General features: G+C 52.3%; 1 protein-coding gene and 1 long non-coding RNA gene across 5 annotated transcripts in view; one reads left to right on the top strand and one right to left on the bottom strand.

Moving 5' to 3' along the window:
* smarca4a (SWI/SNF related BAF chromatin remodeling complex subunit ATPase 4a) overlaps window positions 1-26366 on the bottom strand; it is a 196260-nt gene that overhangs the window by 65775 nt on the left and 104119 nt on the right. For all 4 annotated transcript variants that reach the window (XM_072491080.1, XM_072491081.1, XM_072491082.1 and 1 more), the window contains exons 11-16: window positions 21684-21734; window positions 13896-14026; window positions 9204-9261; window positions 8717-8776; window positions 5621-5742; window positions 5317-5467 (exon numbers count right to left, since the gene is read on the bottom strand). In XM_072491080.1, the coding sequence (XP_072347181.1) occupies window positions 5317-5467; window positions 5621-5742; window positions 8717-8776; window positions 9204-9261; window positions 13896-14026; window positions 21684-21734 (573 nt within the window). The remainder of the gene's footprint in view (window positions 1-5316; window positions 5468-5620; window positions 5743-8716; window positions 8777-9203; window positions 9262-13895; window positions 14027-21683; window positions 21735-26366) is intronic.
* Window positions 1-26366, top strand: part of LOC140403285 (uncharacterized) — a 203775-nt gene that overhangs the window by 83375 nt on the left and 94034 nt on the right. The gene's annotated exons all lie outside the window — the stretch shown is intronic.

The following is a 26366-nucleotide window of genomic DNA, read 5'->3' as shown; positions in this document are numbered from 1 at the left end:
ATTTAACACCCCCATCAACTCCCAAACAAGATGGGAAAAAGCCAACCGCCCAGCCGAAAAGCCAGCAGAGACGAGGGAGGGAAACATCAGCTTTGGAGCAGGGAACCGCACGTGGAGGCCCAGAGCCAGTGAGGGTTGACCCTGCAGTCCTCCCAGACGCTGATGGACAAATTGGCAAACTTCATCACCTCTGAGCTCCAAAGACACAGGGAGGAGATGAGAAGAGACCTCCTGGCAGCCGTCGAGACGGCAGTGGAAGCCGCATGATCCCCATAAAGGAGGCAATGGACAATATGGAGACTAGAGGCCCAGGAGACAACGACTAGGGAAATTGAAAAAGCTGCCACGGGCCAAAGGGACCGGATCGCGCATTCAAGCCTGGTCATGACCCAGAAGGTGCTAAAAGACAAAATCGATGACCAAGCCAACCGATCACGTTGGCAGAACTTGAGAATTGTGCAGCTCCCGGAGGGAATGGAGGTTGAAACCTCATGGAATATGCAGCAGCGATATTCCAGGAGCTAGTCGGCAAGGAGGGCTTTGCCAAGCTCCCGGAGGTAGATCGTGCCCACAGGTTGCTTCGACAGCGGCCCAGTGCCGGGGAACCACTGTGGGCATAAATCGTGTGGCTCCACAAATATCAAGATAAAGAGCTGATCCTGAGGTGGGTGAAAAGGGTGCATTTGGGACGGACATTCCACCTGCTTGTACCAGGACATTGGTGCAGACCAGGCCAAGTGGGAAGAATATTCCATCCGCTTGTACCAGGACATTGGTGCAGACCTGGCCAAGCGGCAGGCAGAAATGGTGCCAAATCCACACTCTACAAAAGTGTGCTGCGGTTTGGCATGCTCTACCCTTCCAAACTTTGGGTCACTTATTAGGGGAAAGAGCATTATTTTGACGCCCCAGAGGAGGCCAACAGGTTTGTCCAGAAAAATAGACTGGGCAAACAGCGATACCGGGCAGGGGCCAGAACGTGGGCTGCAAGAGGTCGAAAAGGGCAGGGGTGAATGCAAGCTGAGGCAGAGAGAGAGGGAGGGAGGGAAATAGCTGGGGGTTAAATTGGGGAACCGACCGTTAGGGGAGCTGCCAAACTAGCACGCAGGCTGGTAGACGGGAGTATAGCGGAGGAGGAGGCCGTGGTGCGCCTCGCGGGAGGGAAACTTCGGGGGAAACAGAAAGCAAAGGGGGGTTCAGGGGAGGCAAGGAAGGGGGTAAAGCCAAGGGAGAATGGGGGTCTAGGAGGGGGGAGGACAAGGGGGTGAAGCGGGGGAGGGTTGCAACAGTGGCGATGACAAAAATGAGGAAGTAGTCAGTAGCCATCTTGAATGGCCCTTGAGCATGGGCAAGCCCGGGTGAAAAGGGCCAGGCCCACAGGGTGAGTATGGTTGACCCCACAGGAACGGGAGCAACCCCCCCCCCCCAACTCTCCGGATTGTAACATGGATCGTGAGAGGCCTCAACAGGCCAGTGAAGAGATCCAGAGTCCTCGCCCATCTCAAGAGTATGAGGGTGGACATAGCCTCCCTACAGGAGTAAGAGAGGGACCAACTGCTTGTAAAGAAGGGCTAGGTGGGACATGTTTCCACACCAGGGCGAGGGAGGTGGCCATACTATTCAACAAGATGGTTTCATTCACGGTGACGAGCAGTGAAGGATCCGGGGGGGGACATACGTGATGATCAGTGGGACCCTGGAAGGGGCCCTGGTAGTCTTGGTAAATATATATGCTCCGAATTGGGATGAGGCAGAATTTGTCAGGAAGACGATGGCCGAAATTCCACACCTAGACACCGGGGAGTTATGTGGGGTTATGTAACCTGCACCAGAATGGGGAGGTCTCACCCTCCACATTCTGGGAGGCACTGAAGGCAGTAATTAAGGGCGAAATCATAGCATATAGGGCCCTTAGGGCCAAGAAAGAAAGGGCAGCCAAGCAGCGGCTTTTTGCCTCCATACTGGAGATGGATCGGCGATACACCACGGCCCCAACCCTGGAACTGCTATTGGAGAGGAAAAAGGTGCAGTCCACCAGCTCCGCCAGGCACGGGCGGCCTTCTATGAGCACGGAGACAAGGCCAGCTGCATGCTGGCACACCAGTTAAGAAAATAGGCAGCCGCAAAAGTAGCACACCCAAAAGAGGTTAACAAGGCCTTTGCAAAAATGTACCCAGGGCCCGGAAGGGGCTCGGGGATGGAACAATTCCTCGACGAAATGGTCATACCTGTGGTGGGGGAGGACAGGAAACAAGGGCTGGAAGCACTGCTAGAGCTGGGCGAAATCATGGAATGCATTAATTCCTTGCAGTCAGAGAAAAGCGCTGGGATCAGATGGGTTCCCAGTAGACTTTTACAAAACATTTGCAGCAGCGCTGGCCCCGCACTTGCGGGAGATGTTCAACGACTCGCTGTCGAAGGGGGCTCTGCCGTCCAACCTGGCCCAGGCCTCAATCTCACAGATCCCCAAAAAGGACAAAGACCCGACATAGTGTGGAGCATACAGACCCATCTCTCTCTTAAACACTGACGCAAAAGTCTTGGCGAAAGCACCGGCGAGGTGCCTGGAGAGCTGCCTGCCAGAAGTGATCACGGAAGATCAGCCTGAATTTGTCAGGGGCAGACAGCTAACGGTGAACGTCAGACGCCTGCTGAATGTAATAATGACCCTATCCGAGGAGAGGCGATCGTCTCCCTGGATGCTGAGAAAGCCTTCGATCGGGTAGAACGGAGGTACCTCATGAGGTGCTTAATGGTTTGGGTTTGGAGCAGGGTTCGTCACGTGGGTGAAGCTCCTGTACAGCGCCCCTACGGCGAGCGTACGGACGAACGCTACCAGCTCTAAATACTTTCAGCTGCACAGGGGAACGAGGCAGGGACATCCACTATCCCCACTCCTGTTCGCACTGACAATCGAACCACTGGCCATCGCCCTTAGATGAGCGGAATGGTGGACAGGCATTCAAAGAGGGAGCAGGGAGCATAGAGTCTCACTCAATGCAGATGACCTGCTGTTCTATGTGTCGAACCTCCGAGCCAGCATGGGAAAGATAACCGGAACTGGCGCCTTCTCAGGTTACAAGCTCAATCTGGGAAAGAGCAGGGTGAACCTCCGAGAGGGAGGAACGGAGCTGGACGAACTACCGTTTAAAGTGACCCAAACCAAGTGGCCCACACCTGGATGAGGCTCCACAAATGGTACCTCTCCAGCCTGGTGGAGGTGAAGATTGACCTGCAAAGATGGGACTCACTCAATCTGTCGCTAGTGGGAAGTGAACAAACTGTGAAAATGAACATGCTGCCTAGGTTCCTCTTAATATTCAGATCACTCCCGATTTTCATCCCCAAATCCTTCTTCACCAGGGTCGACATGTCTTATAATAATAATCTTTATTGTCACAAGTAGGCTTACATTAGCACTGCAGTGAAGTTACTGTGAAAATTCCCTAAATGCCGCACTCTGGCGCCTGTTCGGGTACACAGAGGGAGAATTCAGAATGTCCAAATTACTTAACAGCACGTCTTTCGGGACTTGTGGGAGGAAACCGGAGCACCCGGAGGAAACCCACGCAGATACAGGGAGAATGTGCAGACTCCGCACAGACAGTGACTCAAGCCGGAAATCGAACCTGGGACCCTGGAGCTGTGAAGCAACAGTGCTGACCACTGTGCTACCGTGCCGCCATAGAGGGAAAAGAGGAGAAAGAGAGAGCCACTGTGCTACCGTGCTGCCCATGTCCTGGCCTTCATCTGAGGGGGCTGCGGGGCGATGGGGGGGGGGGGGGAGCGAGAGAGAGAGAGGAAAGAGTCCCTAGGACATGGAAGACCATCTTGCAGCAAGGGGGACACATGGGAGGCCTGGCCTTACCAAACCTCCTATACTACGAAAGAGAAAATGCTGGAAAATCTCAGCACGTCTGGCAGCATCTGTAGGGAGAGAAAAGAGCTAACGTTTCGAGTCCGATGACTCTTTGTTAAAATCTTTCTCCTATACTACCACTGGGCGACAAAAGTGGAGAGGGTGAGGGGGTGGCTAAGAGAACCGAAGGGGGACTGGGTCCAAATGGAGGAGGCCTGCACGTGACAACTCTCCAGAGTGCTGGCCACCACACCGCTCTTGGCCACCCCACACACACACTCCAGGAGCCCCACACACACACAGTCCAGTGGTAGTAGTCACACTGCACACCTGGGACCAGTTCAGGCACCATTTCAAGCTTGGCGAGATGTAGATCCTTCATCTACGACAACCTTAGGTTTACACCGGCAAGAATAGGCGCCACATTTGGACGTGGACGGAGGACAGAAGGACACCGAGAGTGAGGGATTTGTACTGGCGACCCTGGGGAAACTCTCAGAGAGACTCCAAATCCCAAAAGGGAGCAAGCTCAGGTACCTGCAAATGCCTGACTTTCTCCGCAGGAGACAAGAACATTCCCCAGAGACCGGGACACACATTTCTGTACACAATGGTAGGGCCGGACTGGTAAGGGAACGATAAATGTGGCATCATCTACTGAGGGCTCATAGAAAAGGTTTCGACCCCAGTGAACGAGACCAGATGGAAATGGGAGGAGGAGCTGGGCATGGCGTTAGGGGGAGGACTCTGGATCGAGGTGTTGCACAGGATCAACTCCACCACCTCCTCCTGTGCTGAGCTAAGCCTGATGCAGCTCAAGGTGGTGCACAGAGCGCTTACTAAGACACACGAGTGGGTTCTTCCCGGAGGTGGATGCCAGGGGGGCCTGGCCAACCATACCCACATGTTCTGGTCCTGCCCCAGACTCAGGGGGTTCTATACGGTCCTTTTTGAGGCCGTGTCCAAGGTGGTGGGGATCGAGATGGAGCCATGCCCATCTGTGGTGGTCTTCGGGGTATCAGGGCTCTGGAAAAGGAAGGGATGGATGTCCTGGGCTTCGCCTCACTGATTGCCAGGCGGAACTTCTACTCGGATGGAAGTCGGTATCACCACCCAGGGCTTCAGAGTGGCTCTCAGACCTGGCCGAATTCCTGCGACTAGAAAAAATAAAATTCTCGATAAGGGAATCTGAGGGGAGATTCCATGACATGCGGAAGAAGTTCACAAACCTCTTTACAAACCTGTTCGCAACCAGCAACTACTTTGGGGGAGGGGGGGGTGGGGGGAGGGTGGAGGAGGAGGACCAGAGAGGGGAGATGGGGAGGGGGTTGTTAGTTTTGTTACATATTGCCGAGGTTTGGCTTGTATACTTTTTTTATATATGAAAAATGTTTTCAATAAAAATATTTCTAAAAAAAGAAAAAGCCAGTAGAATATGGCCTCTCGCTGTCCATTACCTGATACTGCTTGAGTAAACCATTCACGAGCAGCGTAGACTGAATATCCACCCTCTCCGTCACTGCATGAGCCACTGCATAATAGGATTGCAGACCACGTATACTAGATAACGGTGCACTGTACTCATCATCCACGTCCTGTTTAGCATTCCTACAAGATGCAATTAGTTCCAGTCACAACTTTTGGAATTAAGAAAATCTCTCCACTTACATGTTGCTCTTTCCTTTTTCTGCTCCAGACAGAACCCCCTCACATTCAGCTCCAGACCAATTCTCTCCCACCCGTTCATATTGTTGCACTTACTCTATGATTTGCCTTGCATCTAGCTCAGACACTTCTTCACTGTCTGGGTCCTGGATTTTCTTCTTCTCCTCAGGTGCAGGAGTCTGTGCTGGTGGGGCTGCCTGCTCCTCCTCTTCCTCCTCCTGAACAGAAAGCAGAGGAAATCAATGGATCAGGCTGTTTACCTCACTCAGGCACCTGCCTGACCCAAGCAGTGACCCTCAAGTAAAGAATGACACCAGTTTCCCATTCGAGCACCGTATTTTATTAATTGTTCATTCTCGGGTGGGTGCCATTGACATTTATTGTCCACTCCTAGTTGTCCTTGAGTAGGTGATGGTGGTTCATCTTCTTAAGCTATCTTATGCTGTTAGGGAGGTAGTTCCTGGATTTTGACCCAGTGAAGGAGCAGCAATATCGTTCCAAGCTAGAATGGTGCATGACTGGGACAGGACAATGCACAGTATCAGAAGCAGCACAGAGGTGTTAAGCTGACATTCTGCTTACCCTGATGACTTGGGGTGAGGAGAGGGTGGGGAGGGGAGGGGGTGGCAGGACGGAGTGATTTACAACTACATAGTGAGACACCACAGGTGGCTGGTCGAGCCCCCATCTCGAGCTGTGGTTAGGTTGAAATAAATCATAGTAGGAAAAGGAAGGGGAAATACATTTTCTTAAACAGCCTGCTCCAGTGGCCCCTGCTGGGAAATGCTTGGGTGCAGATGCTGGACTGATCCAGTGTTGCCCTCATGGTGGAGCAGCCTGCCATCACTCACTGCCCAGATTCACAGGTGAAGAACGACTAATTCACTGAGGTACTAGAGGCAGGTAATGCTCATGGGGAGTAGGAAAGACAGCACTGTGAAACAGTCTCACGAGTCCATCAACTTCAAATTGTGGTAACAAGTTGAATGATAGAATCACACAGCACAGAGGGGGCTCCTTCTTCCCCACTGTTCATCCACAGCCCTTTTAATTTTCCTCCCCTCAAGTATTTATCCAATTCTCTTTTGAAAGTTACTGTTGAATCTGCTTCCACCAGCCTTTAAGGAATCCCATTCCAAATTGCTAAAAAGTAGAATTTCACAAACTCTGTCTCTCCATTTTCAGCCTCTTGGGACTGGAGTTGGTCGGATGCATAACAAGTTTAGACTGTACGTTGCCTGGCTAGTGGGTTGTAGGGAAAACAATTCAAGAGTTCCCCAACCCCTTGCATAACCGGCATCAGTCAACAACTCAGGTGACCTTCCATCAGCAACAGAAACTGCCAACAGGAGAGATGTCTGCAAGTAGCACCATGCACATGCTGTACCCTCCCTGGGGGCCTTAGCCATAGGACAAGTCACAGATAGCACGAGATACCAGACTGAGCCAGTAAGTGGGTTTTGGGCACTTGTTAAGACCCACAGCTGACTGCTGCTGTGTAATCTGTATAACACTCAACCAGTGATTAATTCTGACATCGAAGCTCCTGACTTTACGAATAGATAGATACCAATACACCTCAGGTAGGCAAGGCTCATTACTCCATTTGCCTGCCCAACCTATCACCTCCTCTGTTCTTATAATATCGCCACATCATTTATAAAAAGGACCATTTGAAGTGGCAGAAGCAGAGTGAAATCAAAAGTGGCTTCTTCAGTAGTTCAACTGAGTACGAGAGCACTAAGTTACAAAGGACAAGCAGGGAGTGTGCAGATTACAATGAGAGAAAATGCAGGGGAGGGGAGGAAAATGGAAGTTGAGGACAGAACAGGTGGGCTCCTCGTGTAGCACAATTCACTCTCCAAAATAACACAGGATTCAGCAGGGCAACTTTTAAACACACATCAAATGGAGGGAGGTGAGTGCTTGGCAACTAAAGTCTTCTTAATCTGAACACCAATAGGTATAGGTGTGAGCTCCCTCTATTCTGCCTCAATCCCATGTCTGGCGAACATCCTTATTATTGGACCGGACATTTTTATTACCAATGCCCACAGGACTCCAGCAAGCAGCTTGCTCTCATCCCAGCAGTCTGGGCTATGGTTGCACCCACGTCCCAGAGCTGAAAGGTCAGGGTCTATCCTACTGCACCATTTATCTCCCTTCCACCCAATCCCCGCCAAGCTCAGCGTAAGTCTGTAGGGTCGGCGCTGGCATGTTCAGCAATATAAGTGTGAGTACATTCAAATTCTTGATTAGTTTATACAGAAGACACACGGATTGAAAAATACAAGTTTTCCCAATTTGTGGTGTTGCCTTCCGATCTGCCATCTTCCCTTACATGCTTGTGGCCAAGTAGCTAGTCAACCTGCTTCTGGGTCTCCTCGGGGATCACTGCCAGGTATCTCTTGAACACACACAAGTGTGGCCAAAGAGCATGAATGGAGTTTCTCACTACCTGAGTAGCACAGACTTGGGAGGGGAGAGGAGTTCCGTCTTTCACCTCACCACTTTGCACTCTTAACTGCTACTGTACAATAATTTATGGGTGTTTAAGCAAGTCAAAAGGTGAACTATTAATGAGGAAGATAATCAAATTTCTGTTGAGAATAATTTTGTCCAATTTTAGCCATTAATTGTTCAGGGTGGGTCATGCTGTATCAGGGGACAAATCCAGTTAAAGCACTTCCAAATCTGCTGGTAGCTCAATGGGTATAGTGCCAAATGTAGTATCCTGCCATATAGACCAGGAGGTCCGAGTACAGGTCTCAGATAGCTGATTTCAATTATAAAGCAGTGAAATTCAACTTAGTGACCCTGGGTTAGAGATGTGGGGGGGGGAGGAAATAATCAGTCAGTGCTCAGACAGCAAGCACAGATGCTGGACAAGGACATATTAGACCAGTCTAAGTTTAAAATCTGCACTGACTAATAGATATGTGGAGGGTATCAGAAATGATAATGACTCTGTTTCTCTCACTCACACCCACTGTCCTGCAAAATAACTACTTTGAGAACAAGAGGGTGCTTGATGAGTGAGGAAACTGTACTTCAGCAATAGTCAGTGCCCTCAGGAGTGCAGCAAAAGGGTTCAGGGTCACCGCCCCTCCCATTTTAGGGCCGAATTAGCCAGTTCGTTCACAAGCAACGTGAAGATTCACGGAACCCTTATGCTCATTCTAATATGCTTACCAGGAGTCCCGAACGAGACCTGTCCTCCGACATTATTAGCAGCCTCCAGTCTGTCGTATCCTGACGTGATTTTAAAAGACAGTTCATGAAAAAAAAATAAAAGCACTGCATCCAAAAAAAAAATCAACAGTTTGCAGTCGCTCAGTTCCAGCTGGCAACTTTCCCCAACAGCCCTCCCCGTTTTGTCTGCTGGAGCATTTTGAAGACAAAGATGTGAAACTGCGATGGAGACTTTAAAATGCCGCCAAGACAAAAGGGGATAAAACACAGTGCCAATATCAGGGAGTGAGGCCCAATGAGATTATGATCATTGCTTTTAGCACTACGCAGCTTAATATCATCAGTGTTTTTTAAAATAAGTAAAGAAAATGTAAAAGAACTGGAAGAATAATCTGGATTGGGCGACTGGGAGTGACTCCCATTATAACGTTCCCTGTGGTCCATATGGTCAGTAGACAGGTTGTGCTTCCTTTTTGTTTGCTCTCACCTCTTCCTCTTCCTCAGAGCCACTCTCTTCACTGTCAGAGCGTGGAGCCACCTCATACCTGCTCAGAAGAAATGACAACAACGTTAGATCGAGTACTGGGAGGGCGAGTCAAGGCACCAAGCATCCCATGTTTGGGTGAGGTGATGGAGATGGGCGGAGTAGTAGGGGCACCTTGCACATTCTCCCTCCAATCCTGGTTTTGTTCCACATGGGCAGTGAGGTGGGAGGAATCCGAGCCAGCTTTTTCTCCCCGTGGTCCAGGGACGCAGAATCTAATTGGAGGGCTCCATTGACTGGGATTAGCTAACAGGACACAGACCCGGGTTTGAACCTATCACTTGTGGGTTTCCATACCTCAGTACCATGTCAACTGTTGCATTTTAACCCACGCAGTTTCCCGAGCAATCCAGAAGTCGGAGGCATCTCAGGAATCTAAAGGATTTCTAGGTCCAGGTTTTCCATCCATGCAAGTGAGCCTGGCATTTTCCCATGGTTTACACTTCGGCGTGTCAAATAGTCACTGAAGGCTAGCATGCAAGTGCAGCAAACACTTAGGGAGGCTAATGGTATGTTTTTTGAATATAAATTTAGAGTCCCAATTCTTTTTTTTCTCCAATTATGGGGCAATTTAGTGTGGCCAATCCACCTACCCTGCACATCTTTTTGGGTTGTGGGGTGAGACCCACGCAGGCAAGGGGAGAATGTGCAAACTCCATCCGGACAGTGACCTGGGCCCGGGATCGAACCCAGGTCCTCGGCGCCATGAGGCAGCATTGCTAACCACTGCGCCACCTTGCTGCCCACTGGACTAATGGTATGTTAAGCAAGAACGGAGGACTCTGGAAAGACTCAGCAGGTAATTGATTCTGAGACTAGGGTCCTGAATCTTAATAAAGGAAACTACAATGATATGAGGCTTTGATTCATTGGGAAACGTTACTTAAAGAGATGACAGTGGATAGGCAATGGCAAACATTCAAGGAACGCATGCGGAGACTGCAACAATTGTTTATTGTTTAACCTGTCTGGCACAAAAGTAAGATGGGAAAGGTGGCTTACTCCATGGCTTACAAGGGAAATTAGAGCTAGCATTCGATCCAAGGAAGAAGCATACAAATTGGCCAAGAAAAACAACAAGTCTGAGGACTGGGAGCAGTTTAGAATTCAGCAAAGAAGGACCAAGGGATTGATTAAGAAGGGGAAAATAGAGTAAGCTTGCAGGGAACATAAAAACTGACTCTAAAAGTTTCCATAGTTATGTGAAGAGAAAAAGATTGGAGAAGACAAATGTAGGTCTTTTACTGTCAGAAACAGGGAATTGTACAATAGGGAGTAAAGAAATGGCTGAGCAACTAAATACATACTTTGGTTCTGTCTTCACAAATGAGGACACAAATCAAATACCAGAAATATCGGTGAACGCAGGGTTTAGTGGGAGGGAGGAACTGAAGGAGATCAGTATTAGTAGAGAAATGGTATTGGGGAAATTGATGGGATTGAAGGCCGATACATCCCCAGGGCCTGATAATCTACATCCCAGAGTACATAAGGAAGTGGCTCTAGAAATAATGGATGCATTGGTGGTCACCTTTCAGGATTCCATAGACTCTGGAACAGATTGCAGATTGGAGGGTGGCTAATGTAACTCTACTATTTAAAAAGGGAGGTAGAGAGAAAACAGGGAATTATAGACGAGTAAGCCTGATGTTGGTAGTGGGGAAAATTCTAGAATCCATTAGCAAAGCTTTTAAAGTTGAGCACTAAGAAAACAGTGGCAGGATCAGATAGAGTCAGCATGGATTTATGAAGGGGAAATCATGCTCGACAAATCTACTGGAATTCTTCAAGGATGTAACTAGTAGAGTAGATGTGGGGGAGCCAGTGGTATATTTGGACTTTCAGAAGGCTTTTGACAAAGTCCCGCATAAGAAATTAGCGTGCAAAATCAAAGCGCATGGGATTAGGAGTAGTGTATTGAGATGGATAGAAAGCTGTTTGGCAGACAGGAACAAAGAGTAGGAATTAATGGGTCTTTTTCAAATTGGCAGGCAGTGGCTAGTGGGGTACCGCAGGGATCGGCGCTGGACCCCAGCTATTCACAGTATTTATTAACAATTTAGACGAGGGATCAAAATGTAATATCTCCAAATTTGCAGATGACACCAAGTTGGATGAGAGGGTCAGCTGTGAGGAGGATGCAGAGATCCTTTAGTGCGATTAGACAAGTTGAGTGAGTGGGCGAATGAATGGCAGATGCAGTATAATTTGGATAAATGTGCGGTGATCCACTTTGGTAGCAAAAACGAGAAGGCAGACTATTATCTGAATGGCCTTAAATTAGGAGAGAGGAATGTGCAACGAGACCTGGGTGTCCTTGTGCACCAGTCACTGAAAGTAAGCATGCAGGTGCAGCAGGTGGTAATGAAGGCAAATGGTATGCTGACCTTCGAGATGATTCGAGTACAGGAGCAGGAATGTCTTGCTGCAATTATACAGGGCCTTAGTGAGGCCACATCTGGAATATTATGTGCAGTTTTTGTCTCCTTATCTGAGGAAGGATGTTCTTGCTCTAAAGGGAGTGCAGCGAAGGTTTACCAGACTGATTCCTGGAGTAGCAGGACTGACATATGAGGAGAGATTGAATCGGTTAGGATTGTATTCGATAGAGTTCAGAAGAATGAAGGTGGATCTCATAGAAAGCTATAAAATTCTAACAGGACTAGACTGGGTAGATGCAGGAAGGATGTTTCTGATGGTAGGTGTGTCCAGAACCAGGGGTCACAGTCTGAGGATATGGGGATACTGAGGTTAAGGAAGAATGTGTTAGAGCATTTCTGAAGGTCGAACATATTCTCCCTCCTTTCGGTTCTGATGAAGATCTAGGACACAAAACGTTAACTCTGTTCCTCTCCTGGGCGGCCCGGTTGCACAGTGGTTAGCACTGCCGCCTCACGGTGCACAGGACCTGGCTTCAATCCTAGCTCCATATCATTTTCCGTGTGGAGTTTGCACATTCACTCCGTGTTTGCAAAGATGTGCAGGGTAGGTGGAGTGGGTACTCTAAATTTATTTTTAAAACCCTGGGCGAAATTCTCCGGAAACGGCGCGATGTCCGCCGACTGGCGCCCAAAACGGCGCCAATCAGACGGGCATCGTGCAGCCCCAAAGGTACGGAATGCTCCGCATCTTTGGGGGCCGAGCCCCAACATTGAGGGGCTAGGCCGACGCCGGAGGAATTTCCGTCCCGCCAGCTGGCGGAAACGGCCTTTGTTGCCCCGCCAGCTGGCGCGGAAATGACATCCCCGGGCGGAGCATGCGCGGGAGCGTCAGCGGCCGCTGACCGTTTGCCGCGCATGCGCTGTGGAGGGAGTCTCTTCCGCCTCCGCCATGGTGGAGACCGTGGCAGAGGCGGAAGGGAAAGAGTGCCCCCACGGCACAGGCCCGCCCGCGGATCGGTGGGCCCCGAACGCAGGCCAGGCCACCGTGGGGGCACCCCCCGGGGCCAGATCGCCCCACGCCCCCCCCCAGGACCCCGGAGCCCGCCCACGCCGCCTTGTCCCGCCGTTCAAAAGGTGGTTTAATCCACGCCGGCGGGACAGGCAATTTATCGGCGGGACTTCGGCCCATCCGGGCCGGAGAATCCAGCGGGGGGGCCCGCCAACCGGCGCGGTCCGATTCCCGCCCCAGCCGAATATCCGGTGCCGGAGACTTCAGCAACCGGCGGGGGCGGGATTCACGGCAGCCCCTGGCAATTCTCCAACCCGGCGGGGGGTCAGAGAATGACGCCCCCTGTTTCTCTCCTAATAGATGGTGACAATCCTGCTGAGTTTTTCCAGGGTCCTCTGTTCTTGTTTCATATTTCAGCATCCACAGTAGTTTGTTTATCATATTGGTATGTTAACATTTATCGTAAGAGGGTTTGAGTACAGGAGTAGTGAAGTCGTGCTTCAATTGTACAGAACCTTGATTAGACTGCACCTGGAGTACTGTGTGCAATTTTGGTCCTTTTATCGTAGAAAGGATATTATTGCTATTGAGGGAGTGCAACAAAGGTGCATCAGACTCCTGGGATGGTGGGACTGTCCTATGAAGAGAGATTGGGGAAACTGGGCCTGTATTCTCTGGAGTTTTAAAGAATGATCTCATTGAAACCTATAAAATACTTAAAGGGATAGATGGGGTAGATGCAGATAAGATATGTCTCCTGGCTGGGGAGTCTAGAACCAGGGGACACAATTGGGGGAAGCCACTTAGAATCAACATAAGGAGAAACCTATTAACCCAGAGGGTTGTGAATGTTTGGAAATCTCTACCCCAGAGGCTGTAGAAGCTCAGTCATTGAGTATGTTTAAAGCAGAGATTGACAGATTTCTAAATACAATGTCATAAAGGAATTTTGGGAATAGGGTAGGAAAAAGGCATTAAAATGGATGATCAATCATGACTGCATTGAATGGGGTAGCAGACTCAACAGGCTGAATGGCCTACTCTTGCTTCTATGTTCCTAGCCCACCACAGCAGGCTTACTCAGTCACAAAGTAACACAGCTCTCAGACTGTGCCTGGCACAGAGGACTGTCGATAGAAAGCAGTAGTGGTGATGGTTAGCCAAAGAAGAAGGCCAAAGGAAACGAGGCCATTTGGTGTACTAGGTTCCTCAGCAGCCAGAGGAGATGCAGTGCATACCACTTACCCGGGATTCATTTCCAACCAGGTGTCCAGCTGCCCAGCCTTCGGTGCCTCGGCACCAGTCAGAATCCGGCCACTCTCTACGTGAATGACTTTCACTGGCAAATCGCTCATCTGGCTGGTCTCATCCAAGAGCTAAAAGTAAGAGAACATTTCTCAATTAACAAAACCACCCTCCAGCTGCACGAAAGTTCATCAGGCCACCAACGAAATCGGACAATTCACCCATCTTTCTTACGCCGTGTGTTTGGGTTTTTAAAACCCAACCTCAAACAAACCATTGTTTGCAGCAAACTACCCAGCCTTCAGAACAGCGACCACGACACCACACAACCCTACCATGGCAATCTCCGCAAGACGTGCCAGATCATCGACATGGATACCACCATTACACGTGAGAACACCACCCACCAGGTACGCGGTACATACTCGTGCGACTCGGCCAACGTTGTCTACCTCATACGCTGCAGGAAAGGATGTCCCGAAGCGTGGTACATTGGTGAGACCCGCTGCGACAACGAATGAACAGACATCGCGCGACAATCATCAGGCAGGAATGTTCCCTTCCAGTCGGGGAACACTTCAGCAGTCAAGGACATTCAGCCTCTGATCTCCGGGTAAGCGTTCTCCAAGGCGGCCTTCAGGACACGTGACAACGCAGAATCGCCGAGCAGAAACTTATAGCCAAGTTCTGCACACATGAGTGCGGCCTCAACCGGGACCTGGGATTCATGTCGCATTACATTCATCCCCCACCATCTGGCCTGCGAAATCCTACCAACTGTCCTGGCTTGAGACAATTCACACCTCTTTAACCTGGGGTTACCCCTATCTCTGGATCTGTAAAGACTTAATTACCTGCAAATGCTCACATTCTAAGCACTGTCTTGCATCTTTGAATTTGTCTATATATATGTTTCTGGAACATACCTCTTCATTCACCTGAGGAAGGAGCAGTGCTCCGAAAGCTAGTGTTTGAAACAAACCTGTAGGGACTTTTAACCTGGTGTTGTAAGACTTCTGGGTTTTTAAAAGTTATCCTTTCACTGAGACAAGAGGAGGATATTCAGCCTCTCAAGTCAGTTTGACCTTGTAAGCAAATCAAGGGGCGGGATTCTCTGAAAACTGGCGCGATGTCCGGGACCCGGCGCCAAAAACAGCGCGGATCACTCCGGCGTCGGGCCCCCCAAACAACGCAAATTCTCCGGCCCCGAATGGGCTAGCAGCGGCGTGACGCGTGATGGCGTCACCTGACGTGGACGGCGACGCCGTGCGGCGTCATTGACGCCGCATGGTGTGACGGTACAAAAGACGCGCCCCCCCTACCCCGGAAGACCCGACAAGATGGCCGCCCACCGCGCAGCCCCGAGGTTCCAGGACCGCGACATTGAGGCGCTCCTGGACCCAGTGGAGGAGAAGAGGGAGTCCCTGTACCCGGACACGGCTGCAGGATCATCCCACGCCTCAGCCGGCGTCTGTGGAGGGAGGTGGCAGAGGCCGTCAGCGCTGTGGCTCTGACACCACGGACAGGCACCCAGTGCCACAAGGAGGTGAACGACCTCGTCAGGGCAGCCCGACGTGCGGCACACCCCCAGGTGAAACCAACCCTAACCCTAACCTCTGCACTATACGCGCAACCCTCCCCCATATCCCCCCTCCCCCATATCCCCCCTCCCCCGTATCCCCCATATCCCCCTCCCCCATTTCACCTGATCACCGCCTGCGTGTCTAAAAAGGCATACTTCATTGTGTATCGCAGGAGCAAACGTCGAGGCATCCATCCCTGCAGATGCCGACCGCCCGCAGGATGCCCCAGGGCGACCACGGGATACGGAGAGACCCGGACCCTCTGGCACGCGACGCCCGCAGGATGCCCCAGGGCGACCACGGGACACGGAGAGACCCGGACACTCTGGCACGCGATGCCCGCAGGATGCCCCAGGGCGACCACGGAATAGGAGAGACCCGGACCCTCTGGCACGCGACGCCCGCAGGATGCCCCAGGGCGACCACGGGACACGGAGAGACCCGGACCCTCTGGCACGCGACGCCCGCAGGATGCCCCAGGGTGACCACGGGATACGGAGAGACCCGGACCCTCTGGCACGCGACGCCCGCAGGATGCCCCAGGGCGACCACAGGATACGGAGAGACCCGGACCCTCTGGCATGTGACGCCCGCAGGATGCCCCAGGGTGACCACGGGACACGGAGAGACCCGGATGCTCTGGCACGCGATGCCCGCAGGATTCCCCAGGGCGACCACGGAATAGGAGAGACCCAGACCCTCTGGCACGCGACGCCCGCAGGATGCCCCAGGGCAACCACAGGATACGGAGAGACCCGGACCCTCTGGCACGCGACGCCCGCAGGATGCCCCAGGGCGACCACGGGACACGGAGAGACCCGGACACTCTGGCACGCGATGCCCGCAGGATGCCCCAGGGCGACCACGGAATAGGAGAGACCCGGACCCTCTGGCACGCGACGCCCGCAGGATGCCCCAGGGCGACCACGGGACACGGAGAGACCCGGACCCTCTGGCACGCGACGCCCGCAGGATGCCCCAGGGTGACCACGGGATACGGAGAGACCCGGACCCTCTGGCACGCGACGCCCGCAGGATGCCCCAGGGCGACCACAGGATACGGAGAGACCCGGACCCTCTGGCATGTGACGCCCGCAGGATGCCCCAGGGTGACCACGGGACACGGAGAGACCCGGATGCTCTGGCACGCGATGCCCGCAGGATGCCCCAGGGCGACCACGGAATAGGAGAGACCCGGACCCTCTGGCACGCGACGCCCGCAGGATGCCCCAGGGCAACCACAGGATACGGAGAGACCCGGACCCTCTGGCACGCGACGCCCGCAGGATGCCCCAGGGCGACCACAGGATACGGAGAGACCCGGACCCTCTGGCACGCGACGCCCGCAGGATGCCCCAGGGCGACCACGGGATACGGAGAGACCCGGACCCTCTGGCACGCGACGCCCGCAGGATGCCCCAGGGCGACCACAGGATACGGAGAGACCCGGACCCTCTGGCACGCGACGCCCGCAGGATGCCCCAGGGAGACCACGGGAGACCTGGAGCAATAGGGAGACGACGCCCCCGTCTCATGCGGATGCGGCGACGCAGGCATAAGCCACCCAGCGAAGAGGGGGGCTGCCACAGGCCCCCATCGCAGCCGAGCCACGTAACCACTACCCAGGACAGCCCGACCCAGGACAGCCCTACCCATGACACCATTACCCAGGACAGCCCTACACAGGACACCCCTACCCAGGAAACCGAAATACAGGACAGTGACAGAGTGGATGGGTGGAGACGAACCGCCACCCCAAAGTACCATGGACTCAGAGTCGGACGATGCGCACGAGACAACGCCACTGCTGTCTCCAACACCCTCCACCATCGCAGAGACACTCACCTCGGTTGGGCACTTTAGTGATGAGGCGTCTGGTACACTCACTGGTGGGCACAACACAGCCGTACAGGTACAGCAGGTGGAGGTAGGAGCAGGAGAGGGGCCGGGAGGTCGGAGGGCATCCTGGCGCAAGCGAACATCTGCCGCCCAGATGGATCCCGGGTTCCTGGAGTTACCACACCCACCCATAACCCCGATGGACGAGCGAACAGGGTGACGGCCGGCTTGCAGTGGCTGCAGTCGCAGGTGGAGGAGTGCACTCGCGTCCAGGAGCTGGGAGTGGTGCCGGTCATGCGTGCCACCCAGGCTGACACCGTACGGGTGGCGTCCGCGGTGGAGGCAATGGGTGTGACGGTGTCAGACATGGGGAGCAGTATGAAATGGAATGAAAATTGCTTATTGTCACAAGTTGGCTTCAAACGAAGTTACTGTGAAAAGCCCCTAGTCGCCACATTCCGGCGCCTGTTCGGGGAGGCTGGTACGGGAATTGAACCGTGCTACTGGCCTGCCTTGGTCTGCTGTAAAAGCCAGCGATTGCGAGGCCTGGGGCTTTCTGTGCAGGCGGCGTCTGTGGCCCAGGACATGGCTGCCCTCTCACAGGAGGCCATGAGCCAGAGCCAGATGGCAGAGGCGCTCAACGGCGTGGCCTTGTCTCAGCAGGCAATGGCCCAATCCCTGCAGGCCATGGCCCAGTCTCAGCAGGCCATCGCTGAGGGCATCAGCGCCATTGCCCATGTGCTAGCCGGCATCGCACAGTAACAGACAGGGATGGCCAACTCCCTGGCTGCAAACCTGCGGACCCTTGTCGATACCAGCACGGGCCTCCAGGACTGACAGCGGATGGCCGGTCCGTTCGCACCCCCGACCCATGTAGAGGCCTGGGGGCCATTGGGCACCCCGAGGGAGGAGGAGTTGCTGGCGCCCGTCCCTGGTCCCCTGTAGGGGAGGTCCAGGAACGCTGCAGCACCTCGGACTCCCCCCCTTCCGCCCCAGGTGCATCGGGTGGGCAACGGGCAGGACAGGCTGGCAGCTCGCCATCCCAGTCGCCCGGGCCGCAGCCTGGCCCATCTCATAGATTATAATAGAATTTACAGTGCAGAAGGAGGCCATTCGGCCCATCGAGTCCACACCGGCTCTTGGAAAGAGCACCCCACCCAAGGTCAACACCTCCACCCTATCCCCACAACCCAGCAACCCCACCCAACCCTAAGGGCAATTCTGGACACTAAGGGCAATTTATCATGGCCAATCCACCTAACCTGCACATCTTTGGACTGTGGGAGGAAACCGGAGCACACGGAGGAAACCCACGCACACACGGGGAGGACGTGCAGACGCCGCACAGACAGTGACCCAAGCCGGAATCGAACCTGGGACCCTGGAGCTGTGAAGCAATTGTGCTATCCACAATGCTACCGTGCTAGGACAGGACGCCCCAGGAAATGGCCGCCAAAGGGATCCCGAGCCAGAGGGCAGGAATTGCAGGAGTCCACCTCCAGTTCTGCTGTACCGTCTGGGGAAACACCTCGGCGTAGTCAAAGGGCCCGTAAGGCCAAACAATTAGACACTGAGTAAGTTGGCACGGGTGCAGGGCACAGACGAGCTTTAGGGGCTAGGGCACGTGTATGCACTGTTTGTTATTAAAATCACTTTAACACCTACAGAAGCTGCCTTTGTGCTCTGTCCGAAGCATGAGGGGGTGTCATGTACGTTGAGCGTCAGTGTGTGTGTGTGTGAGGGGTGGTCTTACGTCGGCCTCAGGTGAGTCTGCCCCCTTCCCCCTGGGCCGCCCTCACCATCCCCCCGGGCAGAGGACGGGACCGTGCGCTGCAGTGTCACAGCCGCATGCTGGGATGGTCCGGGTGGTGGTACTGTGGCCATGGGTCAGACATCGTCCAACGATGTGGAGCCAGGAGCTCATTGCAGAGCGGGTTGTCATCATCCTCCATGGCCTGCAATACACACGCTTCCACTGGCGCTCGTGAGAGCCCGGCCATCGTGCCGCAGGTGGATCTGCAATGGAGGGGTGGGGTGCATGCGGGTGGGGTGGGTGTGGTTGGGGGGGGGGGGGGGGGGGGTGAGGGTGCTGGGTGGGTGGATGGGTGTGAGGGTGTTTGGGTGTTGCCATGGTGTGCGGTATGTGGCCATACTCGCCGATTCCCACACCCCCTAGTCAGTGAAGGGGCGGCTATCAGCCTGTCCCTTGCCACTGGCCCAGCCGGTAACGGTGGACAGCCACCCACCCATGTCTAGCCCATCTGCCCTGACCATTGCCCCTATCCCCCTCATCTTGGGAGGACTGCGCCTCTTCCTGCTGTTCCTCCACTCCGCCCTCCTCTGCCTGCAGAACATCGCCCCTCTGCTGGGCTATGTTGTGCAGGACGCAGCACACCACAATGATGCGGCCGACCCTATCTGACAGATACTGGAGGGCGCCCCCAGAGAGGTCCAGGCACCTGAAACGCATTTTGAGCACGCCAAAGCACCTCTCTATCACACCCCTTGTCGCTGCATGGGCATTATTGTAGTTGTTCTCCACGTCATTCTGTGGCCTCCGTATAGGCGTCATCAGCCACGACCGCAACGGGTAACACCTGTCGCCCAGCAACCAGCCCCTCAGCCGGGGGTGGCGTCCCTCGTGCATGCCAGGGATGTAAGACCGCGACAACACGTATAAGTCATGTACACTTTCCGGGTACCAAGCGCAGACGTGCAGGATAATCATGCAGTGATCGCAGACCATCTGGATGTTCATGGAATAGGTCCCCTTCCTATTGGTGAACACGGCCCTGTTATCTGCAGCTGGCCGCACGGCGATGTGCATCCCATTGATCGCGCCCTGGACCATGGGAAACCCGGCCACGGCAGAGAAGCCCATGGCCCGGGCATTCTGGCTGGCCCGGTCCACAGGGAAGCGGATGTAGCGGTCCGCAATGGCATATAGAGCGTCTGTCACTGCCCGGATGCACCGGTGCACCGATGTCTGCGAGATGCCGGACAGGTCCCCACCTGGCATCTGGAATGACTCCATGGCATAAAGGTTCAGGGCCACCGTAACCTTGACGGGACACGGGGAGAGGCCCCCGCCACCCCCCCCCCCCCCGCCCCCCGTGGCACGCGGTGCCAGGTGTGCCAGCATGTGGCAGATGTGTCCAAGGTTTCCCGGCTCATCCGGAGTCTCCTCCTGTATTCCCGGTCCGTGAGGTCCTGGTACGACAACCGGGGCCGGTACACACGGGGCCTCCTCGGGTGCCTCCATTGCTGTGGCGCCGCGACGTCCCACCCCCCTCGTCGTGTTCCTCCTCCACTACGTGCTCCCCCTGCTCCTCCTCCTCGTCCTGTCAGACGGGTGTCCCTCCAGCCTGGGCGGCTGCCGCCTGCCCCTCTGCGGTAGCCTGCACCGTCTCTCTGACATGCTCCTCCTCCAGGGCAACATGGAGAATAGCGACTGCCGCCACGGTGGCCAACATCGCTGGCTGATCAGAAAACATGACGGCCTGCGCGGCGGGGGGGGGTGGGGGGGGGAGAACGCCGACGACATGTCATCATTGCCTGTACTCCCCCTCCCCCAGCCAGGTGGCATGGACTGCATGGGCGCAACTGTTGGAGGATGGCACCTGGCCAGTCGGACAAAATCCCTTGCCCTCGCACCCCCCATCCCTGGCACTCACCCCCCCCGTCCCCGGCACTCATCCCCCCCGTCCCCGGCACTCATCCCCCCGTCCTCGGCACTCATCCCCCCGTACCCGGCACTCACCCCCCCGTACCCAGCACTCACCCCCCCGTACCCGTGGTCACGTTGGCGGAATTTCGGTCCATCTGGCCGGGAGAATATGGGCAGCCCCGGAGTCCATTGTCTCGCACCTGCCCCTGCCATTCTCCGAGGCGGGTGGCGTAATTGACGCCCTGCCGACTTTTCACCCTTCGGAGAATTTGGCGGGCGGGATTTACGCCGCCCCCCCCCCCCCAGCGATTCTCCGACCCCGCGCGCGGTTGGAGAATCCCGCCCAAGATCTGTACCTTCAGTGGATCTACCCAACTTGGTTCCAAAACCATTGCCTAACCAAGTTGACAACAATTAAGGAGTATCTCAATTGTTGTCATCAATTGAGGGTCTTATTTAGCTACTACAGAGAATAACCAAGAGTTAACCAGAGGTTTAGGACATCAGTCATACGTAGGGGTGACATGTTCACACTTTTGAAAGACACTGAATCTGTTAACTTTATCTTTGATGCCAACCCACCTATTAATTAACGACATTTAATTTTAACCTGCATAGTGGGATTTCTACTCCAAACTCTCAGTTCCTAGGTCAGTATTGAACCATTGTCCCTGGATGACAAAATCTCAGATCACATACCTCACCATCAGGCCCAACAGCAGAACCCAATCCGTCCACATTTTCCTGCTTCTGTCGAGATTAAAGAAATATTAGAAATGGACATGGGGGTGAAAGGTCACAACCAAAATCCCACAGCACAACCCATCAACTAGAATCACACAGCACAACCCATCAACCAGAATCACACAGCACAACCCATCAACCAGAATCACACAGCACAACCCATCAACCAGAATCACACAGCACAATCCATCTACCAGAATCACACTGCACAACCCATCAACCAGAATCACACAGCACAATCCATCTACCAGAATCACACAGCACAACCCATCAACTAGAATCACACAGCACAACCCATCAACCAGAATCACACAGCACAATCCATCAACCAGAATCAGACAGCACAATCCATCAACCAGAATCACACAGCACAATCCATCAACCAGAATCACACAGCACAATCCATCAACCAGAATCACACAGCACAATCCATCAACCAGAATCACACAGCACAATCCTTCAAACAGAATCCAACACAGCACAATCCATCAACTAGAATCACACAGCACAATCCATCAACCAGAATCACACAGCACAATCCTTCAAACAGAATCCAACACAGCACAATCCATCAACCAGAATCACACAGCACAATCCTTCAACTAGAATCACACAGCACAACCCATCAACCAGAATCAGACAGCACAATCCATCAACCAGAATCACACAGCACAATCCATCAACCAGAATCACACACAGCAATCCATCAACCAGAATCACACAGCACAATCCATCAACTAGAATCACACAGCACAACCCATCAACCAGAATCAGACAGCACAATCCATCAACCAGAATCACACAGCACAACCCATCAACTAGAATCACACAGCACAACCCATCAACCAGAATCACACAGCACAACCCATCAACCAGAATCACACAGCACAATCCATCTACTAGAATCACACAGCACAACCCATCAACTAGAATCACACAGCCCATCCCATCAACCAGAATCACACAGCACAACCCATCTACTAGAATCACACAGCACAATCCATCTACTAGAATCACACAGCACAATCCATCTACTAGATTAAAACAGCACAACCCATCAACTAGAATCACACAGCACAATCCATCAACCAGAATCACACAGCACAACCCATCAACTAGAATCACACAGCACAACCCACCAACCAGAATCACACAGCACAATCCATCAAACAGAATCACACAGCACAACCCGTCAACTAGAATCACACAGCACAACCCATCAACCAGAATCACACAGCACAACCCATCAACCAGAATCACACAGCACAATCCATCAACTAGAATCACACAGCACAACCCATCAACTAGAATCACACAGCACAACCCATCAACCAGAATCAAAAAGCACAACCCATCAACTAGAATCAGACAGCACAATCCATCAACTAGAATCACACAGCACAACCCATCAACTAGAATCAGACAGCACAACCCATCAACTAGAATCACACAGCACAACCCATCAACTAGAATCACACAGCACAATCCATCAACTAGAATCACACAGCACAAGCCATCAACCAGAATCACACAGCACAGTCCATCAACTAGAATCACACAGCACAACCCATCAACTAGAATCAGACAGCACAACCCATCAACTAGAATCACACAGCACAACCCATCAACTAGAATCACACAGCACAATCCATCAACTAGAATCACACAGCACAATCCATCAACCAGAATCACACAGCACAGTCCATCAACTAGAATCACACAGCACAACCCATCAACCAGAATCACACAGAGCAATCCATCAACAAGAATCACACAGCACAACCCATCAACCAGAATCACACACAGCAATCCATCAACCAGAATCACACAGCACAATCCATCAACTAGAATCACACAGCACAACCCATCAACCAGAATCACACAGCACAACCCATCAACCAGAATCACACAGCACAACCCATCAACCAGAATCACACAGCACAATCCATCAACTAGAATCACACAGCACAGTCCATCAACTAGAATCACACAGCACAACCCATCAACTAGAATCACACAGCACAACCCATCAACCAGAATCAGACAGCACAATCCATCAACTAGAATCACACAGCACATCCCATCAACCAGAATCACACAGCACAACCCATCAACTAGAATCACACAGCACAACCCATCAACCAGAATTACACAGCACAATCCATCAAACAGAATCACACAGCACAACCCGTCAACTAGAATCACACAGCACAACCCATCAACTAGAATCACACAGCACAACCCATCAACCAGAATCACACAGAACAATCCATCAACTAGAATCACACAGCCCAATCCATCTACTAGAATCACACAGCACAACCCATCAACCAGAATCACACAGCACATCCCATCAACTAGAATCACACAGAGCAATCCGTCAACCAGAATCCAACACAGCACACCCCATCAACTAGAATCACACAGCACAAACCATCAACTAGAATCACACAGCACAACCCATCAACCAGAATCGCACAGCACAATCCATCAACTAGAATCACACAGCCCAATCCATCAACTAGAATCACACAGCACAATCCATCAACCAGAATCACACAGCACAAACCATCAACCAGAATCACACAGTACAATCCATCAACTAGAATCACACAGCACAATCCATCAACTAGAATCACACAGCACAACCCATCAACCCGAATCACACAGCACAACCCATCAACCAGAATCACACAGCACAACCCATCAAACAGGATCACACAGCACAATCCATCTACTAGAATCACAGAGCAATCCATTAACTAGAATCACACAGCACAACCCATCAACCAGAATCACACAGCACAACCCATCAACCAGAATCGCACAGCACAATCCATCAACCAGAATCACACAGCACAACCCATCAACTAGAATCACAGAGCAATCCGTCAACCAGAATCCAACACAGCACAATCCATTAACTAGAATCACACAGCACAATCCATTAACTAGAATCACACAGCACAACCCATCAACTAGAATCACACAGCACAACCCATCAACCAGAATCACACAGCACAACCCATCAACCAGAATCACACAGCACAACCCATCAACCAGAATCACACAGCACAATCCATCTACCAGAATCACACTGCACAACCCATCAACCAGAATCACACAGCACAATCCATCTACCAGAATCACACAGCACAACCCATCAACTAGAATCACACAGCACAACCCATCAACCAGAATCACACAGCACAATCCATCAACCAGAATCAGACAGCACAATCCATCAACCAGAATCACACAGCACAATCCATCAACCAGAATCACACAGCACAATCCATCAACCAGAATCACACAGCACAATCCATCAACCAGAATCACACAGCACAATCCTTCAAACAGAATCCAACACAGCACAATCCATCAACTAGAATCACACAGCACAATCCATCAACCAGAATCACACAGCACAATCCTTCAAACAGAATCCAACACAGCACAATCCATCAACCAGAATCACACAGCACAATCCTTCAACTAGAATCACACAGCACAACCCATCAACCAGAATCAGACAGCACAATCCATCAACCAGAATCACACAGCACAATCCATCAACCAGAATCACACACAGCAATCCATCAACCAGAATCACACAGCACAATCCATCAACTAGAATCACACAGCACAACCCATCAACCAGAATCAGACAGCACAATCCATCAACCAGAATCACACAGCACAACCCATCAACTAGAATCACACAGCACAACCCATCAACCAGAATCAAACAGCACAACCCATCAACCAGAATCACACAGCACAATCCATCTACTAGAATCACACAGCACAACCCATCAACTAGAATCACACAGCCCATCCCATCAACCAGAATCACACAGCACAACCCATCTACTAGAATCACACAGCACAATCCATCTACTAGAATCACACAGCACAATCCATCTACTAGATTAAAACAGCACAACCCATCAACTAGAATCACACAGCACAATCCATCAACCAGAATCACACAGCACAACCCATCAACTAGAATCACACAGCACAACCCACCAACCAGAATCACACAGCACAATCCATCAAACAGAATCACACAGCACAACCCGTCAACTAGAATCACACAGCACAACCCATCAACCAGAATCACACAGCACAACCCATCAACCAGAATCACACAGCACAATCCATCAACTAGAATCACACAGCACAACCCATCAACTAGAATCACACAGCACAACCCATCAACCAGAATCAAAAAGCACAACCCATCAACTAGAATCAGACAGCACAATCCATCAACTAGAATCACACAGCACAACCCATCAACTAGAATCAGACAGCACAACCCATCAACTAGAATCACACAGCACAACCCATCAACTAGAATCACACAGCACAATCCATCAACTAGAATCACACAGCACAAGCCATCAACCAGAATCACACAGCACAGTCCATCAACTAGAATCACACAGCACAACCCATCAACTAGAATCAGACAGCACAACCCATCAACTAGAATCACACAGCACAACCCATCAACTAGAATCACACAGCACAATCCATCAACTAGAATCACACAGCACAATCCATCAACCAGAATCACACAGCACAGTCCATCAACTAGAATCACACAGCACAACCCATCAACCAGAATCA

The sequence above is a fragment of the Scyliorhinus torazame genome, chromosome 27 (genome assembly GCF_047496885.1).
Source record: "Scyliorhinus torazame isolate Kashiwa2021f chromosome 27, sScyTor2.1, whole genome shotgun sequence".
In the NCBI taxonomy this organism is placed as follows: Eukaryota; Metazoa; Chordata; class Chondrichthyes; order Carcharhiniformes; family Scyliorhinidae; genus Scyliorhinus; species Scyliorhinus torazame.
Note: the sequence above shows the minus strand (reverse complement) of the source record. Positions and strands in the feature narration are given on the sequence as shown.